Source organism: Sinocyclocheilus rhinocerous, unplaced genomic scaffold (assembly GCF_001515625.1).
Source record: "Sinocyclocheilus rhinocerous isolate Xijiao unplaced genomic scaffold, SAMN03320098_v1.1 scaffold4018, whole genome shotgun sequence".
NCBI lineage: Eukaryota > Metazoa > Chordata > Actinopteri > Cypriniformes > Cyprinidae > Sinocyclocheilus > Sinocyclocheilus rhinocerous.
In genome coordinates this window covers 26030-42630 of record NW_015659407.1, presented here as the reverse complement: position 1 = coordinate 42630, position 16601 = coordinate 26030, and the positions used below count along the sequence as shown (strand labels likewise).

Here is a 16601-nt window from a genome sequence, read left to right as displayed (position 1 = left end):
GTTGAATGTTAACCACTTTCGTTTCCATATAACTATAAACTATGATAAAAGTTCATTAGCATGCATTGATTAATCCCATGTTGTAGAAAAAAAAAAAAAACTAACAATTGCGACCAAATCATGTGCTCGTGTTAGTCGCAAAAGAACGACCAGTGGGAAAAGAATGAGTCTGGAGCCCTGATGATTCTGTTTTGTTTATAGCTGTTTAAGCAACTTAATTATAATTGGTTTATAAACATTATTTTAAGCATTTTGCACTTTTTTCACAGAAAACAGCATGTGGTGTATGCCATGCCTATTCTCATTCATTTATGTTAATAAACATTTTGTAAGCTTGTCATTGTATCTTACTGTTTTATTGTTGTTGTGTTTTTTAATTAAGAATAACAATGAATCCATCTTTTGTTTTAGTCTTAAAAAGTGAAAGGTATAGATGTTAGCAAAACAGACAATTATCTTTTCTTGTAAAATGTGACAAAAAGATTGCAAATTCAAAAGCGAAAGCATCTGAAGCCCGCGGCTTATAACATAGCAAAAGAGGAACTCCCGTTCACAAAATTCAAATCACAAATAATAGCCTACTACTAATGAAAAAGAACAGGTTGAACTTTAACCTCTTTCGTTTCCATATAACTATAAACTATGATAAAAGTTCATTAGCATGCATTGATTAATCCCATGTTGTAGAAAAAAAAAAAAAACTAACAATTGCGACCAAATCATGTGCTCGTGTTAGTCGCAAAAGAACGACCAGTGGGAAAAGAATGAGTCTGGAGCCCTGATGATTCTGTTTTGTTTATAGCTGTTTAAGCAACTTAATTATAATTGGTTTATAAACATTATTTTAAGCATTTTGCACTTTTTTCACAGAAACGTGCATTAGTAATATTTTGCTCGATGCGCCCTCTTGTGGCCTTAAGAGAGAAGCCAAATGCTTTTCTTCACCCTAACTGAAATTATGCATTTTCTAAATAAGAATTTAAAAACTAAATAAGAATTTTTTTTTACTTAAATATTATCAAAATTCAAATTATATTCGAATTTTGATAATATTTAAGTAAAAAAAAATTCTTATTTAGTTTTTCAGCCATTTTGACAGCCCTAGAAAGCAGCAGTTTAAAACGCATCTGATTACAGCGATGTGGATGTTGCACGAGCTCTGCAGTTCAGTACTCCAGTAAAGTCCAGTCACGTCACGTTTATTTAATATTATCAAAATTCGAATATAATTTGAATTTTGATAATATTTAAGTAAAAAAAAATTCTTATTTAGTTTTTCAGCCATTTTGACAGCCCTAGAAAGCAGCAGTTTAAAACGCATCTGATTACAGCGATGTGGATGTTGCACGAGCTCTGCAGTTCAGTACTCCAGTAAAGTCCAGTCACGTCACGTTTATTTATATAGTACTTTATCAGTGTTTCCCCTGCCATTATATTGGGGGGCCCCGCCGCAAAATGACTATTTCAATATGAATTCTGTGTGTTAATGAATGGCGCAGACGTGCGGTTTTGTTTACTACTCATACTGAAGCGCGCATGACGCTTCTGGTGATTTCAGCGTCTGCCGTCTCACTAATGAGGACATAAATACATGAACATCTCCAGAACTGCTCTGAGAGTCACTTCATTAGCATTTGACCGTTTCATTTGAGTAAAACTATCCTCATATCACATACACACAGAAATGTAAAGGTATTCACGGCAACCCGTCAAAATAAAAGTTTGGTTTAACTTGAAGACATTGCGGCAGAAATATATTACTGTTGTTCAGTAGAATGTATGTAATAGGCTACTACTACTACTACTACTACTAAAATGATTAAAACCTTATTTGTAAGGAATAATCATACAATATTTCTTCAATGTTTTAATTGTAATATTAAATCCCCTTTATTTAAAAAAATAAATAAAATGTGTTTAATTTTCATTATTTAAAAGATAAATTAAATGAATGTTTTATGCCTTTAAAATGTAAATACACAACGTTGGAAAAAATAAAACATTTCATAGGACCCTAAACATGTAATTTGTGTTAAACTTTTAATAAATTGATGTTAAAATAAGTTTCATGATAATTGATTAATTAGATTATAATTAATTAGACATGCTTTTTGATTAATACAATTTAATTTAACCATTAAAAAGGAGTCCAGAAAAAAACAAACGTAAACCTAGGGGAAGCACTGACTTTATGCAATAGATAGCCTTAATAGTCGATTAACCGGTCTAACAATCGTTAGATTAATCGATTATCAAAATAATAGTTTGTTGCAGCCCTACCTAGGATGCTTCGAGGGTGAGTAAAACACAGGCTAATATTCATTTTTGGGTGAACTAACCCTTTAAAGGTTTAAAGTATGTTTACATTAAGAACAATGAAAACTCAAATGCTTTAAATTCGGCATTAAATAAAAAATTCACCATATCTGTTTTCTAAGTGCATCTAAATGTTATTGTGAACAATTAATTTGTGCATATGCTATTTAATTTATTTAATTTTTTTTAATGACCTTATAAAGCTTAATCAAAATGTCAGTACTGGACCTTACAGTGAAAGTGACAGACTTCTATCTGGTGACGTATGTGAGACTTCTCCAGTTATTTAGTTTGCTTAAACCCCACCCCCGCAAGCTTGCAGTCTTCATTTTTCTTTTCCGATAATCCATTACAATTGGATATCCGTCACAATACGGAAGAGAAGATTTGGTGATATTTCTGTTTCATAGCAACTTTAATGCAGTAAACAAACCATCTAGTAATACAAATAAAAATGAGCATAACATGCTAAATAACTATTACATGCTAAATAACTAAATAATGCTTACTTATTTTAAAAAACCTCTATATAGTCTATATCTATCATTTTTTCTTTCTTTTCTTGCCATGAATATGGTGGTAGCTGGCATGGGGTTAAACTATAAACAAACAAACAAACAAACTTTTGCTTCTTACATAATAAAAATAGTCTATATTTTGTGTATATTTATTTATTTAGTAGGTAGTCTTTTTAGTTTAAGTGTAATAATGTAACATATACCCCATTAAACGGCTACTTGCAAATTAAAAACATACATTTTATTTGAGTTGAATGTATTTTATTGTGTAACATGAAAAAGGCTGTGGAGTGGTATAAGACACTTGCATAGCTAAGTCAAAAATAATTAATTATTTCGATTTATTATTTTTTTGCGAATTGCGTAACTATTTTCAAGGGGTGGGTTCAGCTTTCAGACATAGAAAGTTTTTGAAATGAATCTGCCGGTAGTAGATTGTGTAGATTGATATCAGAAGTATTTAAACAAAACTCTACTTAAAAATGCATACTAATGTGGAATATCTACAAAATGTGAAAAGCTCAGAAATAGAATTTTGACTGGATTTTATAAGCATCAATGGTGGAATGATGGTAGAACTTACTAGGACTATTGGGTTGTAAAAGTTTCTAGGTGCCACTGTACACTGGCTTTTGGCTAGCAGGAGTTTGTTGAACCTCAAGGTGTAGCTTATTTTTTTGTGGCATGAACCAGGAATGGAGGAAGTTCATTGAAGAGATTCAGCTTGGAAACTGCATACTGATGAACAAGAACGTCTCGGTTACGTATGGTAACCCTCGTTCCCAGAGCAGAGTTTTCATTGACAGAAACTTCAGCTCGACTGTCTGCAACGGCTCAAATGGGCCCTGCTGTAGTGCTGTGAGCACTAGAGTCAGGTCCCAAGAGGGTACCCTTGGTCAGGGCGAAGAACAACTGGCAGTGAGAGGTTTCTGGAGAGGCAAACAGGTCTACCTGAGCGGCTCCGAAACGTCTCCAAACCAGTTGGACCGTCTGGGGATGGAGTCGCCATTCTCCCGGGAGCGCAGCTCGAGACAGCTCGTCGGCTGCCCGGTTGAGCAGCCTCAGGAATGTGAAACAGCACGAAGCGACCTCAGATGCTTCTGACTCCAAAGGAGGACATGCAACATGCGACAGGAGCACAGACCACCTTGTCGGTTGATGTACGCAACGGTCGCAGTGTTGTCCGTGCGGACTAGTACATGCTTGCCTCGTAAGCGCCCTTTGAGACGGATCAAGGCAAGGTGCACTGCCAGCAACTCGAGGCAGTTGATGTGCCAGTGCAGTTGGGGCCCCGTCCAAACCCCTGACACTGCAAGCCCGTTGTACGTGGCCCCCAGCCGGTGGTTGAGGCATCCGTGCAAACCACAGCATGCCTGGAGACCTGCTCTAGGGGCACTCCTGCCCGGAGAAACGCAAGGTCTGACCACGGGATGAAGGTTTGGCGGCAGGCCGGTGTAACTTGGACCCGGAAAGTGCACTGGATCGTCCACAACCCCCCGTCCCCTCTGGGGACCCAGAAATAGAGGAATTGCTCTTTGTGAGTATTTTGGGTACCACCGACCGAGAGGTCAGTGGCGGAAAAAAACAAAAAGATTCTCCGCCCAGCCCTCCCCCGGGGGAGGGAGTGGTGCTCTCACCACCTCCCGAAGAGCAGGTCCCTCCACCTCTGTGTTGCCCGTCTCAGTGCCTCTTGCTCTTTCGCTTGCCACCATGTTTGGCGGGGGCCTGGACGGGCGGGGTCGTCTTTAAAAAGACGCACCCGAAATTGCTCTTTTAGGGAAAAAGCTCTTTTAGTGTGCTGAGGCGCACAGGGGAGATGATCATCTGCAACACAAACAGGGGGTAGTGCAGCCTGATGTGTGCAACCCACTCGACACGGGAAACCACCACCGCTGAAGCGCTGTACCGCCAACACGAAGAGCTCTCCAAGAGCGTGCTGAACTCGTTCAGTCTTCTTGTCTCAGTAGAGTAGTCAGGAGCAGAACGATGTGATCGCTCGGCTCCGAAGCGAAAAGCCTGAATATGTGCTGCATCTGCTGCCTACTTATACTCACGCTGTGATCAGCAGCAGCTGGATGCAATAATCGCATGCCAATGTGCATTGGCTCGTTTAGTTTACACTCGAAGTAGATTGGTCTCTAAGCGAGATCCCAATTCGTCGGTCATCCGACGTGACATCAGGAGTGACCGACTGAAAGGGAACAGGACTGTTACAGGTGGAGGAGAGAAACAGAAGGACAGAAGATGAGAGAAGATGTCATTAGCCCTGTTCGGTCGGGACTAGTTTTACAGGGAATAAATTAGAAATTAGTCGTTAGAGAAATTTGTGTTTCACAGACGTACTTGGTGATTTTAATCCTGTCCGAATCTGCCACGTCTGTGTTTTTCTCACACAACCATCTGTAATAATTCCAGAGCAAATTACCTACTGTTTTTCAGCAAACTCAGTGATCCTCAGAAAACTAATCCCGTCCGAATGCGAATGTCTGTGATTGCCGGTGATATTTTTTTTCCTTGTGTGTTTTGGCCAACGTGAATTACCGTAGATGCTCTTACCGCACGCATGTTTGGTATATTTGCCTCCCGGCAAAGAAATTTTTTTTAAAAATAAATAACAATAATAAAATCAAGAGCCAGATCACGTAAAATGTTATGACTGGCTATTGTAATATCAGCGTCAGGTAAGATTACTCGCGTTAATTTCTGCACTCAATTACATAATGTTTTAATTACATATGTACCTTTATGAAAATTAAACATGGGTTTACTACAAATAAATAAAAATATAAAATAACCACACATTAACATGGTTTTGCTATACTAGCCATTTAGCTTCACCATGGTATTTGTAGTAAAACTGATTATACTAATGGTAATCAGACCCTCCCACCTCTGTAATAAACATGGAGATGTTAGTCCTGTCCGAATTGGTACATGAAAATCGCAGACGTCAGGTGATAAGAATCGAAACTCAAACGTAGTTTAGAAAACTAGTCCCGTCCGAATAGGAGTATTGAGACACTTCAGTACCCTACTTCTTCACAAAGACATCGAGTGCTAGTCTGATAACAAAGGATGCATACTGTTGGGGTACTGATTAATAAATCATTCCAACAGTTGCTGCCATGCAGTCACTGAATGCAAAAACCTGTACATCATAAACTGACCTATAACAAAGTTTCTAAGTGTAGTAATTGTCTATATTCATAACTCATTGTGCTAATCACTGAACTGAATTAGAATACTTTTGGAAGGGCTTAAAATTGGAGGCAGAATGCTTAATTTCTCTCAAGAGATCAAATCTGTGAAACAGGATCTGTCAGTAAATGTGACCCATGCACCCACTCCACTGTCAAAGCCACATCCTTTCCACCACTCTGGTCGGGCCTCATGCTGTAAGGTCAACTGAAAGTCATACTTTCACTCAAAGCAAGTAGATTTCTTTGTTGATGATGAAGACATTTGAGAATACCACGTAACATCAGCCTAGGACATCTAATCTATATAATAAATGTATAAAAATGTATGAAGTTTTCATCATTACAATCATCATTACGAGCCTATATAAGAAGCACTCATTGCACCATCTCAGTGACAATTCTTCCGGCATCCCACCACCTCCCCATCTCTTCTATTTCTGGTATTCTCCTTCTAGGTTGTACCGCAATGGGTGGTTGAACTCGGAGCTCAAGCCGAGCCTCGGGTTCGTGCACGGTTTTTTTTGTGCATGTGAATTAGGTTTTATGTGAATTTGGAGGTGCATGTGTCTTATCTTTTGTGTGAGTTATTATTGAGACCAGTCTTAATTCCACTAGTGCGCCTAGGGTCAAGTCAAAAATTTTGAGAACCACTGCTTAAAGGGACACTTCACATAAACATGAAGTCTGTCATCATTACCTTCATCTTGATTGAAACCATGTTTTTTCTCCTCCTTCACTTTTATCCTCACACAAAGTCATAAAACATATAACTTTAGAAGACTTGTAAAAAGCCAAATGGACTACAGTAAAAAAAATACAGACAGATCTGAGAGAACTAAGTAGCATTTACAAATAAAAACTGTGTTCTGTAATATGTTGTTTGTGCAGTAAGTTCGTGTTCAAGTGTGTTTTATCTCTTTTAAATACGTAAACAGCTGTATGTGTTTGTGTATGATCCTCCCTCCTTGATACATCAGGGATGGGCCTCACACAGAGGGAAAACACCCATATTTGCACGTCCTATGTATACACCGCAATCTTCACGGACTGCACACAGCTAAATGTTTGCCTACCACAAACTGTTTTCACAAGGAGAAGGAGGGGCTTTATTTTTCCTTTTAGAACAGTGTAACTGACATGTATGTGTTTTTTAGGGTGCTTTCACACTTGGTTCGATTGCTTGGTCCGAACCCGAGTTCGATTGCTCCCCCCTCCCCCTGCCCCCGCTGGACTGTGTTCACATTATATTATTTGGGTCCGAACCGCGGTTCGTTTGCGTCATCAAGCCAGCAGTTGTTTACCCTGTTGCTTAGTAACGATGGCGCAGGAGAAGACGGCAAAATGTGTAGCATTGCTCTCTTCAATTTTATATTTATGCTTTTGAACCGTTGGTTTTGTTTCCAAAGCTTCAGTACATAACGGCACTTACGTCTGCCTTACGAATGTACTGCAAATGCTCTAAAGTACTCTGAAGGTGAATAGAAATGAGATATACAGCTCTCTGCTTGCAGCGCGTCAGTCACGCTCGTCAGGAAAGTGAGTGAAACACACACAAACACACATTTTTATCAAATAATACGCCATTAATAGCGGTTCACTTCCGTGATTTGGTACGATTGCGTTCACATCAGCAGCGAACCGTACCGGAGTTCACTTGAACCTGTACCCCAGACCACCCTTTTTAAATGGACTCGGGTACGATTCGTGGGTGCGCACCCGAGTTCGGAAGACAGCGTTCACATCATCCAAACGAACCGAACTCTGACGTCAATCAAACCCGGGTGCGCACCAAAAGTGCTAGTGTGATAGAGGCTCTTACTCTCTGTCCCTTCTTTGACTCCACCTATAACCGAGAATCCTAGCAGGTGCATCTGCCTTTGTCATTGATGTGTCTTTTCTGTAGCTTTGAGATATGTATAAACTTTTTTCTGCATTTAGAATAGTCTTACCATTTTTCCCCCATTATTTTTTATTTCCCTACTGTCCACTAAAAAGTCAGTAGTTTAATTCTGAGCTAAAACAGCCGTACTATTGTTTTTATGACTATCTTTCTCCCTCTATGCCTTAGAATTAAACAGGCTGTTTGTATAAAATGAAGGACCTGGTTAAAAAATAAAAAAATTCTCATGTTGAGGTCATTTTGGAGGACATGTAGAGCTGCAGGTGTTACAATGTTCAAAAGTATTCATAACTTCATAAATCTTTTAACTGTGGAAGACTTAAATGGACTAGTAAATATTTATATTGACTACTTCAGTGATTTAAATTCAGTTCAGTTCAATTCAAGTTTATTTGTATAGCGCGTTTCACGATACAAATCGCTGCAAAGCAAATTTACAGAAAATTAAGTTTCTACAATATTTAGTAGTAGCTTATCAGTGGTGACTGTCATTTAATGTACATATGGCAGAAATGTACGGAAAAATCAACTAAAGACGTAATCAAACAGACGATGAACACTATTAACAGCAATTATTATATGATGCAATCAAACTTATAGCAAAATGTGGTAGTTCTGTATGTTGTTTCAGGGTTGGCATCTTCTGAGGTCCTCTGAGGGGTTGGCATCATCTCTTCTCAGGTGTTCTGGATCCAGACTGAAGCTTGTGTAAATCCTAGTTACTACGGGATGCCAATCCTGTGGCAAAAACAGAGATGTCAATGATAGTTTTTTTTTTTTTCTCTGAAGCTTGAAAGTCCCTGTCCCCATTCACTTGGATTGAATGTATGGAAAAGGGCTTGGATATTTTGCTAAATGTCTAAATGATTTACATATACGTAGGGGAGCGCGGGGCACAAAGTAACGCGGGGTAAGTTGTAACACACGTGGTTTAAATATTTCCACACATGCTAGCATAACCAAATTTACAGCATTTACTCCAATCTGTTATTTATCAGTTTAGATTATTTTTTAATGCTTCGCTGACTATCAGAAGACAGTAACCGGTATTAAATTCCAGTTGCGCAGATGGGGCACGTTGTAACACTGTGTTACAATGTGCCCTGCCGTGCTATTCTATGACATTAGCGATTTAATTCAGACTATTTACTTTAATAAATTTTAATGATAAACGACGAGAAACAGGTGAATAAAGACTGACAGTCAATGTTTAATGTTAAGAAATTATTATTTCAAGACATGTAAAGCATTTTGGCTCGTTTATGTGGGCCGTCCCCTTCCCTTATCCTGTAAGAGAATTACTGGAGCAAGTAGCTGAGTTTGAGAAGACTGATTTCAAAGCCAACAGCAAGGTGAGCTCATTGCAGGTCTTGACATGACACATCAGTCTCTGATAGGTGTAGTCAGTTATTTTTGTAGCGTATTATATATGACATCTGCAGCCTGCACAGAATTCACACATTTTGCAGGTTAATGTGTGAAATGCATCTTTTGTCCTTCTAGACTGTCATGGTCAGTGTTGAGGAAAGTTACTTTTAAAAGTAATGCATTACAATATTGTGTTACTCCCGAAAAAGTAACTTAATTGTGTTAGTTACTTTTTATGGAAAGTAATGTGTTACGTTACTTTTGAGTTACTTTTTAAATCTGGGAAGGGCTTGCTTGTTTGTTTTTTAATATAAAAAAGTTATTCTTTTACAAATGTAAAAGCTCTTTTCACAACAAAAGTGAAATGAATACGCCCCAAGCTGAAGGAAATGTAAATTCATGTCTGTAAAGCTCAAACAAATTGCATGAAGAATATTACACAGGAGAAGAAAGTTCAACACTATTCAGCAATAACAAAAATGAAACACAAATGTGTCATTTTTGCTTAGTATGGTTGAATTGGATTATTGAAGGTCAGTAGCAAAGACATTGGTTAATAAAATGGGATTGAATATATAAATGATTGCAGGTTTCTATAATATTCTGAGTTTGCATTTGACTGTTTTTATTCATTTTGAGGAATACTGAATCTGTCATTCTGTAATTACATGTTTATATTTAGTCTAGAACTACAGTAAGCATCATGTTCACACAGCACGCACAACGCCTCTGCACTTACTCCTGATTTCTCTCAACATGGCAACATGAGAGCAGTCAGTCAAGACATGGGAAAGAAAGCAACTGGCATTGCTTATTTTAAAAAGTATAGTTTAATAAAAGTAATTTGATTACGTAACTTGCATTACATGTAATGTGTACCCCTGGTCATGTGATGTGATGTTCTTAATTATAGCTTTTCATGCTAATCTTATAATGATAGAAAATACAATTTTCAAAACATAACTTCCCTTAAAATTCCCTTAGTGTCTTGTCATGGTCACAAGTTCATGGGTTCAACTTAAAGATTATGTATTTAAAGACCCCATGAAATGCATTAAGTTGAGTTTATTTAGCAATTTTTTAGAAGTACCTCAGATGAGCAATATTAATGGCTTCAAAGCTAATAAACCACAACACTCCAATTTATATTTTATATGTTTTTCATAAAAATGACAGTAAAATGACTGCTCATAGTGAACTACATTAATCATCTATTTTATTTGCTTTTAGGTAAATCAGGAGTCTAGTAAGCCAAAATTAGCACCACTGAATGAAGGAGGTGTGTCTGAACTACTCCAGAAGGTATTTTTTTTTATTTGAACAAATAAAATATGTACACAGGTTCTGTATATAAAGAAGTTCTTTTTGACTTTCTTTTTTAGGAGATTTCCAGACTACAAGAGGACAATGGCAAACTGAAAGCTAGACTCAGAACTTTGGAATCTCAGGTGAAGAAATGGTGATAATAATAATAATTTTTAACTAAAAATAGTAAAAACTCAGAATGTCTTTACTAAATTGGTAAACTTGATATATACTGTGGTCCCTGAAACATTTTATTTTTTTTATTATTAAAAACCAGCAGATATTGTTTTGAAATGTTTTGCTTTAAAAGTGTGCTTACGTTTAAAAACTTTAAAAGGTGTGGTACGTTTCTTTAAATAAAAGGAATATAAGAAATTTAAATTTAATATTTTGTATCTAATGCAATAACATTAAGACATTTTTAATTGTTGTTTAAGTGTCTAAATAGATTTAGGGGCCCTTTTATTATACATTATTTTGTGTCTTGCCTTTATAACTGTTGTATTGTAGGCCATGAGTGCTCTGGATGACAAGTCCAAAGCAGAGAGAGCCTTGAAAGACCTTCAGAAGAGCCAAGGAGATCAACAGGTATAAAGGCCCAGGTATACTTATTTTTCCGTGTTCCGCTCTGTCTCGTGCACAGCTGTAGCTGTGTCTACGCAGATTTTAAAGTATACTCAACCGCGGATGAACAAGTTCAACAAACGCGCAGTACCACCTAGTGGACTCGTTTGGTCTCAACATTCACCTCGCGTCTACGCTGTTGTATGCAGATCGTCTGCACAGACATCAAAACTGGGCTGTATGTGGACGATGTGTATGAATGTCCGCAGACACTTCTGGTGATGAAAATTGTGTTATGTGGAACACGGATTGCTGGAGTATACTTTGGGCTTTAAATACTGTATATCACTGACTGAGCCAAACTGGCAATTTTAGCCTGTTGTTTTGTGTATTTTAAGGTTTTTTTTTCTCACCTCTTTTTTTTATAACTTTCTGTTTGGCTACATGGAAACTCTGTGGTATGTGCTGTTTTAATTTTATTGCAAAATGTACAGTATAATATATGCCTGTAATTAATTTATTTATTTTTTGTAAATTGTACACACAGCTGTATAATGACAAAATATTTACAGGCATTTTCTTTGATAGTCTGCAATACATGCTCAGGAGATCACAAATCTGGAAGGCACAGTTGCAGAGATGCAGGCTGACTTTGAAAAGACCCTGAATGCCAACGTTGCTTCTCAGAAAGACCTGCAGGACTGCCTGGTATCTGCTAAACATGACCTGCTCCGTGTCCAGGAACAACTTTCACTTGCTGAGAAGGTACACTTATTCAGCACTGTAGCACTTATCAGACACTATCTGAATTTCTGATTGTTCACACTGAAATCACATTGCAAAAAACAGATATTTTCAGTTTGCATATTCAGGATGCATATTCAGTTTATTTCCACATATGAAAGTCAACTTTAACCTAGTTAAAAACACTGTTGAAGTCTCATTTACAGACCTATTGGATTCATTATTTCAAATCATTTATTTACTTGATTAATCAATTGTTAATAACAGTAATTATTATTGTCAAGTCAAGTCACCTTTATTTATATAGCGCTTTTAACAATACAGATTGTGTCAAAGCAACTACAGTATTAATGCCAACAAAGTTTTCTAGTCTATTCAAAAGAATGTTGTGGTCAATAGTGTCGAATGCAGTGCTAAGATCCAGTAGCACTAATAGAGAGATACAACCACGATCAGATGATAAGATCATGTCATTTGTAAGTCTCAGTACTGTGATACGGTCTAGGAATTGTTCCTCAGGGGATCTATAGTGCACTATCTGATGCGATACTGTAGCTGACGGATGCATGGTTACAATTTTGTCTCTAATAGTATCGATCTTGAAAGTAAATAGTTCATAAAGTCATTACTGCTGTGCTGTTGGGAAATGTCAACACCTGTTGATGCTTTATTGTTCATATTTATTGTTTATAAATGTATTATGTTTATAAATATATAAGTGAAGGTTGATGTGTTTGATGAATCATATTATGCTTATTTTCCCATTAAGGAACTGGAGAAGAAATTTCAGCAGACGGCTGCTTACCGCAACATGAAGGAGATTCTCACTAAAAAGAATGAACAGATTAAAGATCTGAGAAAGAGATTACAAAGGTACAGTTTCTCTATTATGACTATCACTGAAATGTTGTGAGAAACTGCCTTTGGTTTAAATTAAATATATTTATGAATTTGCTGCATTATATTCCCTCCTCAGGTATGAATCAGATGAGTGAATTTTAACCCACAAGAAGAGGTCAACAAAGATTATCACTACAGGATCTGATGTACCAGCTACACCTTGTTGTACGGTTTACAGTGGATTAGAAATATTATTTGGACATTCACACTACAATTACTTAGTTATTCATCACCTCTTTGTTTTTTTTCAGTATTTACAGCTGGTTAACTGAGAGGAAGTTTTTGCAAGTACCCTCATATATTGTGTGGGTTCACTTTGCTTAGGAGGAAATGTATTGCCCATAGCTTTGCTCCCTTCTTTACTGGAAGAATACAGCTCGACACTCTTGTCAAACATTGTTTCAAAGAACTACATATCTGTGCATTATAATAATAATTAATTCTTCCTGTTTTATGTTTGTATGCATACATTAATCTCATTAATCTACTAGGAGCTTTAGCTGTAGCAACAAGTATATAACCTTTACAAAAATTTGTCTGTATATAATTTTATAATTAAGAACAACCCTATGTGTAATGCATAAATAGGCATCAAAAAAAAATTTTTTTTTAATTATTAAAAACATTTTTGTAGTGAAAGTGTTTTAATTAAAGGAATAGTTCACTAAAAATTAAAATGTACTCACCCCCAAGATGTAGGATAAATTTAGCATTACATCACTTGCTTAGCAATTGAATGTGAATTCACCCAGCAGTGAATGGGTGTCATCAGAATAATAGCTTAAACAGCTGATAAAAACATCACAATAATCCACTAATCCAAATAACTCCAGTCGATCAATAAATGTCTTATGGAGTGAAAAGCATGTTTGTAATAAGTCCATCAAGGCATTTTACCTTTAAACCATCGTTTGTGGCAAAAAAACAAGTGCATAATCCATAAAAAAATGCTTCCTTCAGTTAAAACGTCCATCCCCCGTTGTCCTCTCACATCAAAATCTTCCAACATATTTGTTTAGAATGGTTTTAGCCTGTCATCATTTGTAAACAGTGCTTGATCTGTGTATATTTCTTTTATGATTCAGACAAGACGACCTTTTCACCATGGAAACCAATTTTACCAATTCAACTCATTTGAATTTAAAAATAATTAATGATTGAATTGTTTCTTACAAACAAACAGCTTCATAAGATGTTTACTGATGAACTGGAGTCATGTCAATTGGTCAGTGAGTGAAGCTAAATTCCTTCAGATCTGTTCTGATGAATGAGCAAACACGTCTTGGATTGCCTGAGGGTGAGTAAATATTCAGCAAATGTTCATTTTTGGGTAAACTATTCCTTCAATGTTAATTTTGTTTTATTTGCCTGACTAATTGGATACCGAATGACTACTTTTGTTAAAAATGTTTATTCCCATTTTGACTGACATTACAATAGGGCTCCAGTCAACATACTTTGTGTTGACCTTTACTCTTCCTATTTGAATCTTTTGAAAGATTTTGTCAACTTAGAGGTCAGTTTGAAAAGCTGAAACGTATATACATTTTAACACTACAGGCCAATTAGAAACTGAATGCAGTCTTTACATCAGTGGAGACACCAGTTCTTTAAAATGTTTCCTATATAGCACATTCATAATATGCTATCCACAGTATATTTTTGTAAGACTTATGTCCCCAGAAAGCATAACTGGAACAGCAGTGTAGGTGTGATATGACTCTACCTGTGGTTGGGGTCTTTTATCTTGTGAATGTAATATTCTAGCGATGTAATATTGTGAAATGCAGTCGTTCACATGAGTTCATAAAGTTTTTACAGCATTGGTGGTCTGAATTATCATTATTTTTTTATCAGATCTATTAAATTTCTTTGTTCATCAGATCTAATGTCTTTGCATTATGTAGTTGGCCTCATTTGCTTAAACAGGCACAGTCTCTAAAAAGGAAATGGGAAATTCACTGTGAGATGAGAGAATGTTCAAATTGTTTTGAATATGCAATATTAATTAAGGAAGAAAGATTAGGTACTTCTTGATATGACACTTAAAATCTGCATGTTTATATAATCATGCATGTGTTTGTTTGACTTAAAGAAACAAAACTTTGTGAAAGCATGATGGCTGTTAAAGTTAGGTCCATATATATTTGGACACTGACACAGTTTTAATAATTTTGTCTCTATATGCCACCAGAATGGAATTAAAATGAAACAATCAAGATGAAATTGAAGTGCAGGCTTTCAGCTTTAATTCAAGGGGCTGAACAAAAATAAATAACATAAAATGCTTAGGAGTTACAACCATTTTTATATACAGTCCCCCTATTTTCAGGGGCTCAAATGTAATTGGACAAATAAATATAATCATAAATCAAATGTTCATTTTTAATATTTTGTTGAGAATCCTTTGCAGGCAATGTTGCCTTAAGCCTGGAACTCATGGACATCACCAAGGACTGGGGTTCCTCCTTTGTGATGCTTTGCCAGGCCTTTACTGCAGCTGACGTCAGTTGTTGTTTGTGGGTCTTTCTGCCTTTAGTTTTGTCTTTAATAATTGAAATGCATGCTCAGTCGGGTTGAGATCAGGAGATTGACTCGGCCATTGCAGAATATTCCACTTTTTTTACCTTCAAAAGCTCCTGGATTGTTTTTGTTGTATGTTTTAGGTCATTGTCCACTTGTACAATAAAGCGCCATCCAATCAACTTTGCTGCATTTGGCTGAATCTGGGCAGACAGTATATCCTTATACACTTCAGAATTCAACCGGCTGCTTCTGTCTTCTGTCACGTCATCAATAAACACCAGTGAACCAGTGCTACTGGAAACCATGCATGCCATCACGCTGCCTCCACCGTGTTTCACAGATGACGTTGTGTGCTTTGGATCATGAGCTTGTCTAAGCCTTCCCCATACTTTTTTTCTTATTGTCATTCTGGTACAGGTTGATCTTAGTTTCATCCATCCAAAGAATGCTTTTCCAGAAGTGGTCTGGCTTTTTTAGATGTTTTTTTTGGCAAAGTCTAATCTGGCCTTTCTATTCCTGAGGCTTATGAATGGTTTGCACCTTGTGGTGAACCCTCTGTATTTGCTCTTGTGAAGTCTTCTCTTGATTGTAGACTTTGACAGTGACACGCCTACCTCCTGGAGAGTGTTCTTAACTTCACTGGATGTTGTGAGAGGATTTTTCTTTACCATAGAAAGGATCCTCAGATCATCCACCTCTGTTGTCTTGCGTGGACGTTTCACTTGCATGGAGAGCTCCTTTGACCGCAGGATGTGGGTTCACAGCAACAGCTTCCAAATGCAAATACCACACTTAGAATTAACTCCAGACCTTTTACCTGCTCAGTTGATGTAGAAATAACGAAGGAATAGCTCACAACTGTCCATGAAGCTTTTGAGTCAGTTGTTCAATTACTTTTGGTCCTTTGAAAAAGGGGGAGGTACATATTAAAGGGCTGTAATTCCTTAATCTTTCCTCCAATTTTGATGAGTATACCCTCAAATAAAAGTTCAGAGTGTGCACTTTAAAGCTAATATGCATTATATAACTATAACTTCAATATGTTTTGGTCAACAGCTAAAATAACAAAAATTGTTCCTGTGTCCAAATATATATGGACCTGTATGTTTCAGAAGTTTTTTTTTATTGTATTATGAAGGGTAATTCTATAATATGATGATCCTGATTATACAGCAGCAGAGGTGCGAGGTGTTTTTCATTAAAGCTCCCCAAAGTTTGCCTGTGGTTTCACTTTGAATGTGGCACTCTTATTATAGCTTG

General features: G+C 36.8%; 1 protein-coding gene and 1 long non-coding RNA gene across 3 annotated transcripts in view; both read left to right on the top strand.

The window, feature by feature from the left end:
• Nucleotides 1–13453, top strand: part of lztfl1 (leucine zipper transcription factor-like 1) — a 23898-nt gene extending 10445 nt beyond the window's left edge. The window contains exons 4-10 of one of the 2 annotated variants that reach the window (XM_016532597.1): nt 9229–9286; nt 10533–10604; nt 10685–10750; nt 11118–11195; nt 11778–11936; nt 12685–12788; nt 12892–13453. In XM_016532597.1, the coding sequence (XP_016388083.1) occupies nt 9229–9286; nt 10533–10604; nt 10685–10750; nt 11118–11195; nt 11778–11936; nt 12685–12788; nt 12892–12910 (556 nt within the window). In that variant the 3' untranslated portion in view covers nt 12911–13453. Of the gene's footprint in view, nt 1–9228; nt 9287–10532; nt 10605–10684; nt 10751–11117; nt 11196–11759; nt 11937–12684; nt 12789–12891 lie in introns of both variants that reach the window. The other variant, XM_016532599.1, reaches the window with a different exon arrangement.
• LOC107723870 (uncharacterized) lies at nt 3538–5202 on the top strand. The gene is made up of 3 exons (XR_001637982.1): nt 3538–3587; nt 4460–4461; nt 5040–5202. It is a non-coding gene; the product is annotated as an uncharacterized LOC107723870 (long non-coding RNA).
• Nucleotides 13454–16601: the final 3148 nt, after the last annotated feature.